The following is an 18,512-nucleotide window of genomic DNA, read 5'->3' as shown; positions in this document are numbered from 1 at the left end:
TTGAAGGTTGGTTATTTATTTATTATTATTTTCTTGGGCAATCGCAGTAAAAAGCATCCTGGCCGGCCCAAAGGCAAGGCGCAGGAGCTATAACTATTGTTCTGACATGCATTGTATAAGGTAACATGAACTATTGAATACTATGGGTGAGATATATGAATGAAAGACAAAATACCAGACATGAAAATTCATGAACTGCCAGATGTTAACGGCCATTGTCCACCGCCTGCAGCTCCACCTGATCGTTCCCTTCAATAACAGGCGTTATCTTATCGCTGGAGCTTGTGATGTACCGACAGACCAAGCAGCATGTATCCAGCAACACAGCCTTCTGCATTGGTCGGAACAGATTTGCTGGTGCTCCAACGAATCTTAATGAATCATGCAGAGAACGTGAAATCTCTCCCATCGCACCCAAAACCACGGGGACTACCATTACACTCTCCTGGTCACAAATCTCCCTGACTTGATCTGCAAGATCCCTATACTTCATTAGTTTTTCCATGTACTTCTTCACTATGTTGGTGGACAATGGGATTGTGACATCAATCAGGAAGGTGATCTTCTCCTGCTTCTTGGTCAGAACGATTTCTGGCCTATTTTAAGTATGCTCCACTGTCCTGTCCGTCAGAACAGTACGATCGTAGTACACTTTATACTGATCATCCTCTAATACAGGCTGAGGAGCATACTTAAAATACGGGACTGAAACGGCAAGGAGACCTAGGTCCAAAGCGAGTCTCTGATGAAGTATCTTCGCCACGTTGCGTATCCACAAAGACGGCACAGATCAATGGTTACAGCAGGATCCTTAACGACATGCTTTCTGTAGCTGAGTGTGCTGAGTATCTTGTATAGCAAATACAAGGTCCTCCGTCTCAGCAAACAACTCAGCATACTCCAGTCAGACCACAGACGCATCTCGATCAACTGCTTCATCCATAAGCGCCGCATAGTACCTCCCATGCAACTCCCTCGAACGCCACCTATCCATCACACTGGTCTCGGAGAAGGTATCCTCAAGGGCTGGAATTTCTCATCACTGAGGCGCAGTGGGGTTAGACTACTGTCACTTTTTACTATAACCCCGTGGAGCAAGCTGGATTGGCTCTTCTCTAGGAAGTATTTCCGGAGATTCAGCAGCTGTTTTACATGAACTTCCCGCAAATCCACAACGCCTCTTCCTCCTCTATTTCTGGATAGGTGAAACCGCTCGACGGAGCTGCGCGGGTGATGGGAGCGGTGTCGCGTGAACGATACACGCATCATTCTATTAAGCCCTTCAAGGTCTGTCCGCGTCCAATTTATCACGCCAAAGCTATAGGAAATCAACGGAACGGCAAATATGTTAATGGCCTTTACCTTATTAGAACCACTCAACTGGGAACTCAAGACGGCTCTTACTCTACTCTTGAAGTCAGATGTAAGGGCCTCTTTCGCTCGACTATGGCTAATTCCAATATCCTGCAGGAAACCAAGGTACTTATATGACTCAATACGCTGCTTTGCATTCATGAGTGCAGGAGCATCCATCTGCGGCACTTTACACGCCTCAATCTGCGACCATTTTCCTCTCTTCATGGCATTGACCCTACACTTGTCAAGACCAAAACTCATGCATATGTCGACACTGAACCTCTCGACTAATTTGACAAGTTGCCGGACACTTTTTTCAGTATCAGAAATAAGCTTAATATCATCCATATACATGAGGTGGCTAAAACTGTACTGCCCAAGAGCAAAACCCTTCTTGGACTTCTGTAAGATGGAAGACAGAGGGTTCAACGCTAAGCAAAGCCATAGAGCGCTCAAGGAATCGCCCTGAAAAATGCCTCGGTTGATCTGTATTACTCCGACCTTAACGGAGTTCTTAACTGGAATAGTTAACGAAAGATTTGTGCACCACTTACCCATAACGACACTTAGGCACTCAACGACAACGGGATCGACTTTGTAGAGACGTAAGACCTCCATCAACCAGGAGTGCGGAACCGAGACTACAGGAAGGCCTTTGCCTTCCTGTAGTCTGTATAATCAGTATATAGGCTGCCCTGACTCTTCTTTTCCGTTACAGATATAACGCTATCAATCACTAGCTGCTCTTTGCAGCCCCTACTACCCTGACGACACCCTTTCTGCTCCTCAGCTAAGATCTGATGTCTCTCAAGATGCTTATTGATTTTGGCAGTGAGAACAGAAGTAAAAAGCTTATCTATTGTAGGGAGAAAGGTAATAGGTCTGTACTTGGACGGGTCTGCCGTCGCAGGAGAAGATTTCGGGATCAGATAGGTCATCCCCTAGGGTGAAAAAGGTCGGCATTAGACTTGGCATCTCGCAAGATGGCAGAGTAAAATTCTGCAAGACGCTTGTGAACAGAAGAAAAGCGCTTGTACCAAAAGTTATGCACTCCATCAATCCCAGGCGCCTTCCAATTATGGGTTTTCCTAATCGCCTCCTGTACATCTTCTAGAGTGATTAAATGATCTACCATCGTCTGGACTCTATCAACTCGTTTTCGTTCGTCACGGATCCACCTTGCCCCACTGTTATGCTGTGAGGAACACGACCAAAGCGGGCCCCAATAACCCAAGACCTCACTAGTAGGGGACGCGTTCACCTGAGGTTGTTGCTGAGGTGAAACCTGCAACTGCTTATACATGGGGACTCTTACGCATTGCAGGAGCGACGATTCACTGGCCATTCGCTTTGACTGCTGTGATCGCACCGATGTACACTAACTCATGGAGCTCAGTTATGGAGGGTACTAATCTTACTTTTTCTTCAAGAATCTCAATAATAAGGCCCACTGTGTTTCTCGTGCCGCGATTAACCCTCAGCCTTGGTATATGCTGTCTGGCCGACGGATCCGTACCACCATACAGCATCGGTCTCTGCAAATTGATCGGAGAGGGGATTGTCGGCTCTTATCGCTTCTTCTACAGCATTTTCATCTGAAGATGGGCTGGACAAAACCCTAACTCCCTAGAAACATCAGCTCGGATTAACGCCACCACATCCGCAGGAGCCCTATTAGACTTAAAAAGGGATCTGCGCTGATCCAGGATGTTTTGGACAGACTTACATCGTAGCTCAGGGAACTTCTCAACCATCGCTTGGTGCAGCGGAACACTATACGGTTTCATGTCCGATTCCATTTTTGTTATAGTTAGGTAGGTACGGTAAAGGAAGGCATTATGTTCATCTGTCCATTTAAACCGCTTCCTACCCCGGGATTCTACAGCACTGGGTAACTGAACTTCAGCCACAGAAGACGTTCCAGGCCTTGTAGTACCATTAGGTGAGGCGCCGCCACTCGCTCTAGCACTCCTCGCCCCAGACTGAACATCACGACGGCTCCGAAGTGTGTCAGCCCGCAACACCCTACCGCCCCGGTATTTATTCACATCGTTGTACTCCATTAATTTTCAAAACAAATGGGTAACAGGATAAGCTCACGCGGGCAAGGCTCCGACACCTCTAGAAACGGCCGTACCTAACATGGAAAATATACGCCGACCAATCTGGAACAGACGCGTTAGATTTAAAGTACCTGTTAAGGTCCGCGGGTGGGCCTTCGAAGAACACCACCTACCCTGTATATCTACAGGGCCTTCCTCTATCCACCACCTTGAGGACGCGCCCAGTAGGGGGACAGGATCCCCCTCTGGGTTATTATTATTATCCATAAATTTAGATATTGTTTACATTTGTAAATTTTTAAGGTCTTTTTAATAATTTTTAAAAAAGATTCCCCTGCATGTACAGATCATTACATGAAAAGCCAAAGTAAATAATTTTGTTTTAGATTTTCATTTGTTTATAAATTATTTTTGAGTGTTATGTATTTATAAAATTAAATTTACAATTACAATTTAGATAGCTGGCAATTTCAGTTGACACAAGATCCGTTCAAAATTGAAGAGTACATCCTTCCTGATTCAGGAGCCGGCAAATGTAATTCTCAAAGCAAAAGCAGACTTCCCAAACATGACTGTTGAAGATTTTTGGTTATGCTATTTTCCTATGTATCCACAAGTTGCTAAGGAACCTGCAAGGTTGTTTGTGTACTTTTCAGTCTGAATTTTCTATGCTCGCTTACATCAATTCAAATTACCGAGCACAGCTGGTCATTGATAGTGATCTGAGGTTTGCATTATCAGAGTTGGAACCAAACATTCAAAGGCTTACGAAAGAAAAATAATGCCTACTTATTTTTTTTCATATGTCATAATAAAAGCATTGTAAAACATTCATTGAGTTAATTCAGTTAAATCTACTAACACAAATAGCATAGTAAAACATTTTTACTTCAATTTATTAGGTCTAGTGGCAGCATGGAAATAATTTGACGGCACAAACTCAAAAAGGTTCTAGACCACCTTCTCTTCCTATTTTTTGGTTTAAATTTTATTACAAAATGTGTTTTATATATATATATATACACACACACATAAAAGCTTACAATGCAGTTGTAGGTCTTCCCCATCACGGGGCTTTTTTCTGATGCATGACTTAAACACACAAATTAATTAAAAATATTTATCATTTTATTTAAATATAACATTTTTTGTTTATTTAATTCAATGATTCTAACTAATGGGCGCACACATACCGTATTTCGTTCACGCGGGCATGACGGTACTAGCGTCACCTTTAAATACTTTTTTACACTTTAAATATTATTCATTTATTTAATTATACTGTTCACCTGTGACATCGCAACACAGCAAAAGACTACAGCAGCTGTTCGTCAGTGCTACACTAGCGCTCCTAGTGAGGAAAGAGGGGACTATTGACGCTATATTCCCATTTAGCCACTGGTTTATATATAACATTCTTTGGGATTGGGTGCGATTTTGCAAACTTTTTTGCAAATATTTTTTAATTGTTAAAAATGTTTCTAAAAAAATAAGACCTTAATTAGGAGAAATTCTTATAATCCTTGCTGTAAATTTTGTAAGGGCGGCGGGTGCCCAAGTGCTCACCAACCACGTGAATTTGATGCAATATCTGTTCAGGTTTCGCCTGGCGGCTGATGAGTTGTGTGTCTGCGGGGAGGTCCAGTCGAACGAACACCTAATGTTCGACTGCCCTGCTCTTGGGGGGGGGGGGGGGCAGAGACCGGGCCACCCTGGAACTTAGAGGTCAGGGGAAAAACTGGCCGCTCATAAACGGCGAGTCAATGTGGCGTGAGCCGCATTGTCGGACCGTGTGGGAGTTCCTCGATGAGGTTGCGATGTTCAACCGTCATCGTTAGATTGTTTAATTAAATGGGATTTATTGATTCCTGTGGCGTGTTGGTGGGAAGTCTTCCTTGAAATAATGGCTGCCATCAGCCAGTAATAAGCTCCAAGCGCTTTAAATGGTGGACAGGCGCTAGCTGGCAAACAGCGACCGAGGCGTGGCGGCTTAAATTGCCGTCTTTTAATTTTATGACTCGTATAGTTTTAATTTGTAACAAGAGGTGCGCCTCCCCGATCTAGTTTTAATGTGACAAGTGAGCGGTAGGGACACATAAGGCGGGTGCTTTACGGCACCCAACTTAACCGCTCACGCAAGATAGGAGCTCATTAGGAGCATTAGGATAACGAGGTCGCAAATCTGTTTCGAGGCACAGTAGCCGTTTTTGGCACGGAACATTTGGTCTATGCTCTAGGGCGACCGAATGGGGTGGTGGCGGGAGAGATGCCAGCTAACCAATCCTTGCTGTACAGCCTCACCCCATTTACCTTTTAAGTTGAAAATTTAATGGCTTTAATGTCCCATTTATAGAAGTAATTTGACCAAGTTTGGTAAAAATCGGTCCAGTAGTTCTGGAGATATAAGGTGATTTAGAGGGCGACACCGAACACACACACACACACTGAACAAACGAACATCCGGTAAATTTCCATCCGTTTTTTGGGTTCCTTAGGTGTGAAAACGTAAAGGCCCGATGGAAACCACGTATGCCCAAATTGGACCGATCACAATACTTTCCCTTCTAAAGCTATAGCTCTGCTGTAGCGCTAGACGGGAAAGTAATATTTGAAGGCGGTTAAGGAAACAGCGACTCTGGAGGAATTAGGTGAGTTGCTGTCCGATGAACTGTGTGTGCAGGTCAAGGGAGCCAATAAGGCTGAGAAGTTGTCGGGTGCTCTACGAGTTAGAGCGCCGGACTTAGGCGTTGATATAAAGTCTAGTCATCCGGCTTCCGGATGACGTCCATCCGTTCCGCTTATGAAGAAACAAAAATTGTCACGTTTGTTAAAACGTATCGCGCGGCTAAACATATAACGGAAGGAGGATCAAAATCGGATGGGTCCATTGTAGGGCGGTCATCCGGGAGGATAACAGATATCTGTGCTGGGCTGTGGGGCATGTTTCGGCGACCTGTACGGGGACCGACAGGTCACAGCTCTGTTACAACTGAGAGGTGTGTGTCATCACGATGAAGATCACTAACAGTCATTAAGAGGGAGCGAGGGAGTGAAGTATAGTTCCCTGCGGAGCCACCGTTCGTCCGTGCTTTCGTGGAAGGGGGGTGAAGCCCTCCGCGGAATCCTTTACGGAAGGGGACAATGAGGCACGGGGACTTCAACACTCCCTTGCTGGAAGAGACAGAGTCCCGGTCCATATATAACTAAAAAGATCATCCACGTATCTCGCCCGTAATAAAATTTTATGTACTTGATTTATATAATGAACTATTTTACTTTCAAAATCTTGCAGATAAATCTCGACCATTACAGCGGATAATGGAAAACCCGCTGTAACGGCGGAGAATTTATTATTATAATATTATTTATAAATCTTGGGTCTTCTCCTATATTTATTAATTTGTTTTCTATTATTGAAATTGTATAATCAATGGGCATGCTGGATGCATATTCGTTATGTCGAAACTTATAATTTTGGTTTTACTATTAATATTTAATTTATCAATTAATTCGTACCCGTTTTTTATATTGTATTTATATTCTAATTTAATTTTTGTTCTGATTATTTTATCAATAATTTTGGTAATTATATAAGTGGGAGCGCTTTTAAAATTAATTAACGGTCTCAGGGATACTTTCCTTATGCAACTTTGGCAAAGTTTTGGGGCAAAAGGCTTATATGGGTATGGTCTACTATGGAATTTTAATTTATTATAATAAAATATTTCTTTGTATTTTACTATGAAGTCTTTTGTAATTCTTAAACATTTTTTTGTTAGGTCATTAATTTTTCACAACCATTTTCGTTTATATAATTTATTGAATCGTTATATTTATCGATTGAATTGATGACGGGGTTCATGTTTTATCAAATTTAATTATTATACAATTATTTTTTAGTTTATATATTTTATTTTTATTTATTATTGAGTTTTTACTATGAATTAAGTTTTTGTTATTACTTTTATTTTTAATTTTATGACTTATTTTGTATTTTTTCTTTTTCTCTATCAGTACAATTAATTTTACGGATATTATATTCCGAATCTATTATTGCGCTTTTAATAATTTTATCAATATTATTATCTGGCAAGTAAAATTTAAATGAATTTGCAATTATTAATTTTACTTTATCTTGAAAATTAACTTTCGCTAAATTTATTAAATTTTTATTTATTTTAATTTTATCTGGTTTTTCTTGTATATTATCAATATCTATGTAAGTTATACTACCATTATTTATCGATTGATAATTTATATTATAAATGTTATCATTGTTATTTATTGTATTATTATCGCTGTTTTTTATTTTTATCAAATCACTTATTTCTTGAAATTTATTTTTATTATTTTACTTTTATATAAATTAATGTTATATTTTATAAAACCAGAGATAAAATTAAATAGAGCGCTACCCAAAACGTTTAATAAATTTAAATGCATATTGTATAATTCAGTATTTATAGTTTCTCTTATCGTAAGCATATTTTATCTTCTGTTTTACCCTGAAATTTTCTACATATAATTTATAATTTTTGTTCGCGTATTAAGTAAGGTATTAGTTTTAATTTTAAACATTATTTATTGAATTTATAATTCTACATATTTTTATTTATATATATATATATATATATATATATATATATATATATATATATATATATATATATATATATATATATGTGAACGGATGCATGAATTGACTAGCGTGGTATTTTCCGATTACCTTCCGTTTTAAATTTAACAGTGCTGGCATCACAGACTGCTCGTAATAACTAAAACTTTAACAATATGTTTTGAACTTTGGTCGTGAAAGGAGCAATGGAGCAATGTGCAAACATTAACTATTTTTTAAGTCACAGACACTCTAAAATGATACAAAGTATTTACGGTAGTGACGCAATGAGTCGTAAAAACGTTTTTATGTGGTTTGAAAAATTTCGTGATGGTAAAGAGAGCATTAAAGATGATCTACGTCCAGGAGCATCATCGACAGTTCGAGTAGAAGAAAATGCTCAAAAAGTGGCTGAAATTCTTCGAAATGATTGTTGTGCATCTACCGGGTTAATTGAAGAGAGCACTGGAATTCTTAAAACAACTGCGCATCGCATTCTAACTGAAAATTTGGGCAAAAAGAAAATCTGTTGTCACTGTGTGCCCCACTAACTCACTGACGATCAAAAAGATTGCAGAGTGAAGCACTGCAGAGATATGAAAAGATGGGCCGCTAGGGATCCAGATTTCATGTCTTGCATGAAACATGGTGTTTTCAGTATTTCGAATGTTTTCATCGTTTAGCCACGATTTCAGATATCAAGAAGGCTACGACCACGGTACTGCAGGCAATTTCAAAGGTTGAGCATCAGAATTGTTTCGAATAATTTGTCAAACGCGTCCACTTATGTATTGACTCACAAGGAGCCTATTTTGAATAAAAAGTCATATAAACTAAAAATAAACGTCTTGTATTTTATTTGACGAGTCACTTTTCCTGTGGGACGGAAAATGTGTGTGTGTATATTAGAGTGGTCCAAATAGGGGAAAATTTTTGTCGAAAAACGTGCACCCCCTGATTTAAAAGTACTCTCAATAACAAAATTTTTGACGCGTTGATGAACCCTTTCCGTTCGAAAAAAGTCATCCCCCACTCCACTTGAATTTTAAAGGGGATTTAACATGGGTTTTAGGTTATTTTCAAGTCGTTACGATATAGCGCTTGCATGTTTCATCACAAAACTTCAAAAATAACGTATATAAGGGTTTTTGGGGTCGGAGAACACGAATTTGAAGTCAAAAACTTATTTTGACACATTGTAACTGTCAAAATCGCTGTCAATCAATTGACAACTAGCGTTCTTATGAAGGAAAATCAATGTTAGACATTACAAACAACGTTAATTAGGGTTTTTGGGGTCGGAGAACACGAATTTGAAGTAAAAAAACTCATTTTGGCTAGGTACGCTAGCTCTTTTTGATGAAGACATCTCAACTGAATTAAAACTGAAAATGGTTGAAAAACTAGCAATTTCGGGTGAACCTTACGAAAATTTATTATCTGCGACAGATGATGATTGTGATTATGATAACGAACCTGCTCACACGAAACGCTACGAAACTAAAAATGTTAACGAATTATTAAACAAAGAAATCGACTTTTTTGTCAACACGGAGTCCTGGAATTTTTTTAAACGATTCGAACTTGCGACTAGCTTTCTAGAAATTGATCCGTGTAAGTGGAGCGAAAACGAAGATTTTTTGGCTGCTTTGAATTGTGTTAAAAATCTAAAGGTCGTCAATGACTGCTCAGAAAGAACGGTTAAATTGGTGAAAGAATTTAGATGTAAATTCACTAAAGATGAAAGTCAATTGCAATATATACTACAAATTGTAAATGATCATCGCAAAAAACATCCAGATGTATATAATTACATTACATATGTAATGTAATATAATAATAGAAATAGAAATCATAAAATTTTAACAACATTATTTGAATAATTATATACATGAATATAAAATTTTTTAAATCAAATGAGAGTTGATCTTTTTGAATCTATCCTTCAGATTTTTTTTAATTGACAACGACTTCAACAGTTTTAATGTGTCAAAACAATTTTTTCACTTCAAATTCGTGTTCTCCGACCCCCAAAACCCTAATTAACGTTGTTTGTAATGTCTAACATTGATTTTTCTACATAAAAAAGCTAGTTGTCAATTAATTGGCAGCGATTTTAACAGTTTTAACTTGTCAAAATAAGTTTTTAACTTAAAATTCGTGTTCTCCGACCTCGAAAACCCTTATTAACGTTATTTGTAATGTCTACCATTGATTTTTATACATAAAAACGCTAGTTGTCAATTGATTGACAGCGATTTTGACAGTTACAATGTGCCAAAATGAGTTTTTTTACTTAAAATTCGTGTTCTCCGACCCCAAAAACCCTTATTGACAATTTTTGTAATGTTGAGCATTGATTTTTTTTCATAAAAACGCTAGTTGTCAATTGATTGACGGCAATTTTGACAGTTGTGATGTGTCAAAATAAGTTTCTGACTTCAAATTCGTGTTCTCCGACCCCAAAAACCCTTATATACGTTAATTTTTAAGTTTTGTGATGAAACATGCAAGCGCTATATCGTAACGACTTGAAAATAACCTAAAACCCATGTTAAATCCCCTTTAAAATTCAAGTGGAGTGGGGGATGACTTTTTTCGAACGGAAAGGGTTCATCAACGCGTCAAAAATTTTGTTATTGAGAGTACTTTTAAATCAGGGGGTGCACGTTTTTCGACAAAAATTTTGCCCTATTTGGACCACTCTAGTGTATACATATATATATATATACACACACACACACACGAGTTATAATCTGTTATAGATAAATAAAAAAATCACACGAAACTTATAAGTTTAACAACAAAACAATCACAGAACATCATTTTCCTACTGAACTTTTATGGTCTGTCATTTACTAAACTAAAAATCTAACACACTTCCAGGCTGATGAAAATTAGTCATGAAAGAGTGAGCTGGTACCAGGACTATTTTGAATGGAAATATTTAAAAACAATTGAAAAGAACCTTAACCAAATAAGCAGAAACTTTTTAATTTATTTTTGTAACTGTAAAATAATTTCAAACTAGCAAAAATTATTTTTTCTCATACAAAGTTTATTTAAAGCTATTTAAAAATTTATCATTAAAAATGCCAAAAAGTTAAACTTTAAAAAATAATTAAAACCTTTTTTATTTCTTGTGTCCAAAAAACTTTCTTAAGTAAATTAAAAAAATGAGTTTTTTGTTCAATTGCATCATCATATTTAAATTAAAAAAAAAAAAAAAAAAAAAAAAAAAGTGAAACAATAGAATAATATTAATACAAATTTTTGAAAAAATTAATTATAAAATATTTTGTTTACGAAAATAAATAAAATTGTAATAAATTTTTTTTTTTATTACAATTTTATTTATTTAATCAGCATACTTACTAAGAATTCATTATCTAAATTTATAAATTCAATTATTATTTTTTAATACACGATATTTTTTTCGAATAATTCATATTGTGATGTTTACTTATTTTTAAATTTCCATTCTATCATTACGAGTATCAGACTGTTTTTACTAAGTAAAGTTAGGTCTTGTTTTAAATTGACTTTTTCATATTTCATTTGCTTGTTTGTGACACAGTTCAATCAAATATATTTTATGATTTTTATGAGATTTTTCATTCTAGTTAGTTTCAAATATATTTTTTCCCAACGTGTATGTTTCAATCTGTTAAACTAGTGAACAATAAGCAACCCCCCTCCCCCAGACCAATGAGATGAGAGTAATGTGTATGTCATGTAAATTAGGTGTATGCAGTCTTGTATAGACTCAGATTGACCACACCTGAGTGATTTGGTTAACTGAACCCTAACTCCCAAAGTGTAGCGGTATCCACTGCCTACTATTCAAATCCTTGTAAAGGCAACTACTTTTTGCTAGGATTTGAACGTCAGAACTTTCGACTTCCAATATCAGCTGTTAAACAACTGATTTTCAACGATGAGTTGACCACTAGAAAAATCCAGTGGGCTAGTCAGAATTAATTATTTTTTTAATATGAATGTGGGTAAAACAATGTACATTTGATGTTTTTTCATAAAACTTTGTTTGAATTTGGCGTTCAGTACAACTGTTGGGAAGAGTACTTGTTATACTACACTCACTGAGTAACTAATTAGTTAGTAGACGATACAGGACATCTGTACCTTTGCTTATGTCAATACAGTGGGGGAATGGTCTTGCTCAGGAGCTTCCTGCAGAGTACGAGATTGATGGTCTCGAGCTGGTTTCGATTATGCTTCTCAGTTTCGCTGTTAGCAGCGTAGGCGGGAGGCATGACCGTCATCTGTTTTGCCGATGCTGGGCGGAATGTAGACGGACAGTTCTCATCTCTCTTCTCGGTTGTAGAGCCAGGTTGAGGGTGGGCTGCTGTGAGCATAGCTCTGCCGTAGTCTTGCTCCGCTCAGCGTGAGTCAGTCAATTCGGCCTTTGGCAGGGTTTGTCCTGTGAGTAAGGTTATCGGAGCCCTTACTGCTACACGCGAGCTCTGGGCTGTCGATATCGCGGGTCAGGCAATACCTGACTCCCCGGTCCGGGTTAAATCTGTTGGAGGTGGCTGACTGACGGAACCCAGGTAGGATCGATAATCCAGAGCATGCCCAATCGTCCCGCACCTTACGACATATTGGCTGGTGACACTATAATATATCTACTTGTAAAACTTCGTGGCAGAGGGTTCATATAAAAACCTTCGTCTGGAAAGCCTCTGTCTTCACAGGCAAAGAGGAGGAAGAGTAGAATTCACAAACATTGATAAGACGAATCAAACCAAGTTTCGACTGAAAGGAAACGTAGCGATACCAAAATATATGGTTATCAATTGGGAGTGAAGGAGATTTTAGCATGATAAATATTTTTCTGAAATCCGAGGCATTACGGAAGGTCCTGCAGGAGCGGTAAAGGATGAGACTGCGTAGAACTGTTTGTTAAAACTGTCAACGATTTACAATCGTCACGGCTGCCGAAGGGGGAAGAAGATTGGACTGTTAAACATTGAAGTTTCACCCCGTGTAACTCTAAATACCTTGATGGAAAAAGTTGTGTGCAGGGACCTTCTAAACTTCACAGAGAAAAAAATCGCTGAACAACTGAATGAATAAGGAATTATAGCGTGTTGACGATTAAAAACTCGACGTAATAGAGTAGATCTACCCTACGCATCGCATGTATTGACATTCAACAAACCAAAGTGCCCCAAAAAGGTAAAGGTTTTTCTTTCTTTTTCCTGTTTAGCCTCCGGCAATTACATTTCAGATAATACTTCAGAGGATGATACGTATGAGTATAAATGAAGTATAGTCTTGTACAGTCTCAGTCTCACTGCGCTTTGAAGAATCATATGACACACATCGCTTGTAATTTATGTTCTAGCAGTGACTATTATAGAAACATTTATTACGGTGTATATTTTACTTAATAAAGTGGAATAGCTGTTAGTGATTATTTTTACCATTTGTTGAGTTGCTTTCATTTAAGTCTTTGTCATTTAAATTTGTAGTAGTACAATACAGTTATTTTCTTTTAAAATGCCCAAGTTAGATGAAAAAGATACAGTAGTTCATAGTCAGGCGTGGGAAATTGTTTTTAATGTTTAAACAATTTCTTTTTACAAAACAATGCCGGAACCGGAATAGTGAGGAAGACTGAAGTGCTGAATACGGTTGTTCAAGCGACAAAACGAACGGTACAAAGAATTATAGCAGAAGGGATATCAAATAAAACTGAGATGCCATCCGTATTCGTTTCGCCGTGAAAACGTGTAAACCGCCCCAGTACTGCGTGCAATTTAGATTCGTTTGACACGGATGCTTCGGGACGTTTAATAAATAAATTTTATGTAATCGAAAAATGCGTTCTACTGAAGAGAATTATGCAAAAAGCCCGCAAAAGTGAAATTTATTTCAAAGAGAGTGAAAGATCTTTATGGAGAATATTATTTAAAATGGATTGAGATGGAAAAAAACAGAAAAAACCGGAAAATGCTGATAGAACGGCATGACATTAAAATTCAAAGAATGCAATTTCTACGACAAATTTCCCTGTTTCGCGAAGGAAAACCGATTGTATACACAGATGAATTCTACATTCACAATAGTCATTACACACCAAAATCGTGGGTAGACAAAACGAACCTTCATGAGGGACTGAAAACACTAGCATCCAAGGGCTCACTATTAATAATTGTTCATGTCGGCTGTAATAAATTCATTATCAATGCTTTACTTATGTACGATTCAAATAAGAAAGAAGATTATCACAAATCGATGGATTCTGAAAAGTAAACGAAATGGTAATTGGAAAGTGTATTCCCAATTTGCCACCTCGATCGGTCATTGTACTAGTTAACGCATCGTATCTCAACATTCTGCTACAAAAGCAGCCAAATTCTACATTTCATTATCACTAAATCATGGTCGCTATCAATGTCTGCTCCAGGATTTGTTTTGCAGTCGAGGAGTTGATTTGGAAATCTTTGTTTAACCATGATATCTATCTGACACCTTGCAGTATCACCAGGCTTTTTTGTGTGTTTATTACTCTATTATGATTTTTAAACTGGATGTTGGCAATTACTAAATTATACTGTGTGCAAAACTCTATAAGTCGGTCCCCTCTTTCATTCCTTTTGTCCAGCTCGTATTCACCCACAATGTTTCCTTCCTTGCCTTTTCCGATGCTTGCATTCCAATCTCAAACTATTATTAAATTCTCATCTCCTTTTATGTATTTAATTGCTTCGTCAATTTCTTCATATACACACTTTAGTTGATCATCATCATGGGCACTTGTAGCATATAGACGTTAACAATCGTAGTCGGCTTAGGTTTTGATTTTATTCTTATTACAATGATTCTATCGCTAAGCTTTTTTAAATACTCTATTCTCTTCCCTATCTTCTTCTTCATTACGAAACCTACTCCTGCCTGCCCTTTATTTGACGCCGAGTTAATTATTCTAAAATCACCTCCCCAAAAGTCGTTTTCCTCTTCACATCCAACCTCACTAATTTCTACTATATCTATATTTAACTTATCCATTTCCCTCTTTAAATTTTCTAACCTTTTTTTTTTTATAGTCTTAGTTAATCCCGGGAGCAACCGGCATCCGCCTTTCGGCTTACCACCTACTTAGATTAGAGAGCTATCCTTCCCGTCCCTATCCTACAAAGAATATGCGTTAACAATCTTTTTTAGACTTCTAACATTCTACGCTCCGACTCGTAGAATGTTAGTGACCCTTTTAATTTTCTGGTGACCCCTTCTTTAGTACTCCCCACCCGGAGATCCGAACGGGGAACTAGTCTACCTCTGGAATATTTTACCAAGGAAGGCACCTCCATTTTTGTTACATGAGAATGCAGAGAGCTAAATTTTCTTGGAAAACCAACAACTGTAGTTTTCCATCGCTTTCAGCTGCGCAATAATCAGAATATTGAGTGATGTTGATATGACCGTTTAAGTCCTCCTGACCTACGCCCTTAACAACTACTGAAAGAGCTGCCGTCCTGTTTCAGGAATCATTCCTTAGTCTAGCTCCCAACAGATATCTCTCCCATATGGTTGCACCTTTGGTCCGGCTATTCTGTATCACTGAGCACTCAAGCCCTCCTCACCATCGGCAGGGTCTCATGATTCATAGAGGGAGAAGACTGAATTATATGATATTATAAAACTACACAAAGATCAAAAGAGATGACATTTTCGGTAATTATGGTCACACAGTTCTAGGTTGCCACCTTATCACCCTGACTTAAATGTCATTGAAATGATTTTGAGTCAAGTGAAAGGACAAGTAGCTAAAAAAAATACTACTTTTAAAATGTCAGACGTTCTTAAGTTAGTTGAAGAGGAATTTCATAAAGTGTCTGAAGCTGAGAGAAGGAATGTCTGCGAGCATGTCTCAACGCTGAAAAAAAAAAATACATTGAAGATGAACGTGCACATCGACAATTCTGTGATAAATGTGAACTCAGAATCGGACACGATCTCTTTAGAATCTACCGACGGCAGCGACTTCGGAATTTGCGAGCTACCACAATAACGTTAGTAAAAAAAACAACTATAATAATTATTTAAAGTACTTTAAAATAATTATATTAATTGATTAGCATCAGTTAATAAACTTAATGCTACTTAATTAAAACTAGTTTAGCAAGTAGCATCGTATATATTTATGGATATAAATATCATCTATATTAAACTGATAATGTTTTCAGTCGACCTAGTACCGTGGCCAAATGTTTTCTGAATGCTGGTAGTTTTTTGTGCCCACTTATGTGCCGATAGTTCTACTTCAAAACGAAGAAAATCATCAAAAATTGATAGCCGAGGGTGGTGGCGTATGTACAAGTTGCGTCAACTCTTGCAATTTCTTTCAAAGCGAACGGTTTGATTGCAAAGTTGCATTGGCGTTAGCAAGTACGGTTGAATTTATTGTAAACAAATTTGGAAATCATCCAGCCAGAGAAGACAGCCCAAAATTTTAGAAGAAAACAGCAGCTGCTAAGTAAAAAAGTTCCTCTCCTTTGAGGAATGAATCTTCAACCAGTTCCATGCCGAAGGACAGTGAATGAAGAATAGAGAAGTTTCAAGCCATAGTAATTGCAAAAATCCCCATGAAGGGAACTGAGAAGATAGAAATAAAAATATTACAAAAAAAGAAGACTTAGGAAAAACAAAATTGGATTTGCCAAAAGCACAGAGACCTTTAAGTGAGAGGGCGAGTAGTTCATCCGTCCTACAAGCTTTAGCAGGGAGTGCATCGATTATTGACTCCAGTGCTCTTACCGCACCATCTGTGCTGGTGTCATTGATGCCGGCAGTAAGACATCCTCTGTAATTTACTTACAGGATTAGAAGGATCCATCTCAGAGGTATCAGAATATTTCGAATTTGATCTCAAGGTCTTCAGGAACATGGAAAGAAGAAGCAAAAAAGGATAGCCTAAGAGTAAACCTATAGTAGGCGATAGTAGTAAAAAATGAGGTAGTTTCTATGAGCTTTTGGAAATTTTATAATGAAAATATGATTTTTTAACATTCGTGTGACGTTAATACAGCATTTGAACGTTTTGACAACATTTGTTGGAAATTTTGTCAAAAATACATTTGAAAAAGGTTGCCGTGTTAATTTTAAATAATTTTAAGTGGTAAGACATTTTACACCCTGGTCATATTTTGTTTCTTTTGGGGTTTTAGTACCCTTTGACGTATTTGTTTTTAGATGATTTGTTATAATAAGGTCAGTAGACTACTACTGACTACATCTCTGGTGTTTTTAACAGCAAGTGAAAGAAATATTTCATTTAACATTTTTTTTTTTGTGGAAAGGGGCCAGTGACTGTGGGTAGTCAATATCTCTAAAACCAAAAGAATAAAAAAAGAAATAAGTAAAAAAATAGATTAGTAATTATTATAACTTTATAATAATTTATTATATAATCTATAGTAAAACAATTTTAAAAATATAAAAACTTTTTAAAAATGTAATAAAATCCTGGAAGACTTAAGGTGGAAGTACCTCCTCAATCGTTAATGTTTGGTGTTTCTGGAAACAGTGCTTACAGTGTACAGTAAGATTATTTCTGATACTACCTAAATATTTCATCATGAATTGTGACTGATGATGATTATGAGATAAAACGTTTTTAGATGTGTTAAATATACATTTAAACATTTTTTATGTCTAAAATTTAATTCAAAAGAACTGCTGTATTCTATCTACGCGGTTGCAGAATAATTAAAAGATGAAGTATCATCAACCAAAAATAAAATCATCATAGAAAATGGTTGTTGGGATGTTCATCAAATTTTCATGTGGCCAGCGCTATGCTGGAAATTTTAAAGTTTATTATACTGTAAAACTTAAAGCAAGCACCACAGGCTATCTTAACTTTCATATTTATAATCTAAAACTATAAAAACATTTTATAATTATACATTTGCAAAGTATGCACAATTTCTTTCATGAACTTCAATGAACAATAATTAATAAAAAACTAATATTTAATTTTGAAAATAAATTTAATGTAACAAAAGCAAATACATACCTAAACCTGCAAAAAATATGAGAACTTTAATAAAAAAATGCATTTCCATTTGAGTTTGAATCTAATTAATGAATAAATCCTGGAAGAGATTCAGTTTTAGCAAATAATATATGATTAAACCAAATACATTTCTACAATGGTTTAAGATTATTTTTTTAAATACTTCTTTTTTTTTAATAAAAAAAAAAGAAGTATCCTCTTATTCTGATCTAATAATCTTTTTTATAATTATGTCTGATAAATAATTTGGTGACTAATTTTTTTTTTACATTTTTTTTTGTTTATGTTTTTTGAGATAAAACAATTACTTTAAATTTATACAACACATTCTTACACAATTTAAAGTAATGTGTATTTGAAAAAGTATTTACAGATTGCCTTAATTGAAAGAAAGTTAAATTATTTAAAGTAGTTTGCAAATAAGATAATAAAT

General features: G+C 36.6%; 1 protein-coding gene across 1 annotated transcript in view; it reads right to left on the bottom strand.

Moving 5' to 3' along the window:
• Positions 1-18,189, bottom strand: part of LOC142320124 (lysosomal acid glucosylceramidase-like) — a 54,388-nt gene extending 36,199 nt beyond the window's left edge. Inside the window, exon 1 of the mRNA XM_075357802.1 lies at positions 18,080-18,189. Within this exon, the coding sequence (XP_075213917.1) occupies positions 18,080-18,128 (49 nt within the window). The 5' untranslated portion in view covers positions 18,129-18,189. The remainder of the gene's footprint in view (positions 1-18,079) is intronic.
• Between the last annotated feature and the right edge of the window lie 323 nt (positions 18,190-18,512).

The sequence above is a fragment of the Lycorma delicatula genome, chromosome 2, assembly GCF_047948215.1.
Source record: "Lycorma delicatula isolate Av1 chromosome 2, ASM4794821v1, whole genome shotgun sequence".
Classification (NCBI taxonomy): domain Eukaryota; kingdom Metazoa; phylum Arthropoda; class Insecta; order Hemiptera; family Fulgoridae; genus Lycorma; species Lycorma delicatula.
Note: the sequence above shows the minus strand (reverse complement) of the source record. Positions and strands in the feature narration are given on the sequence as shown.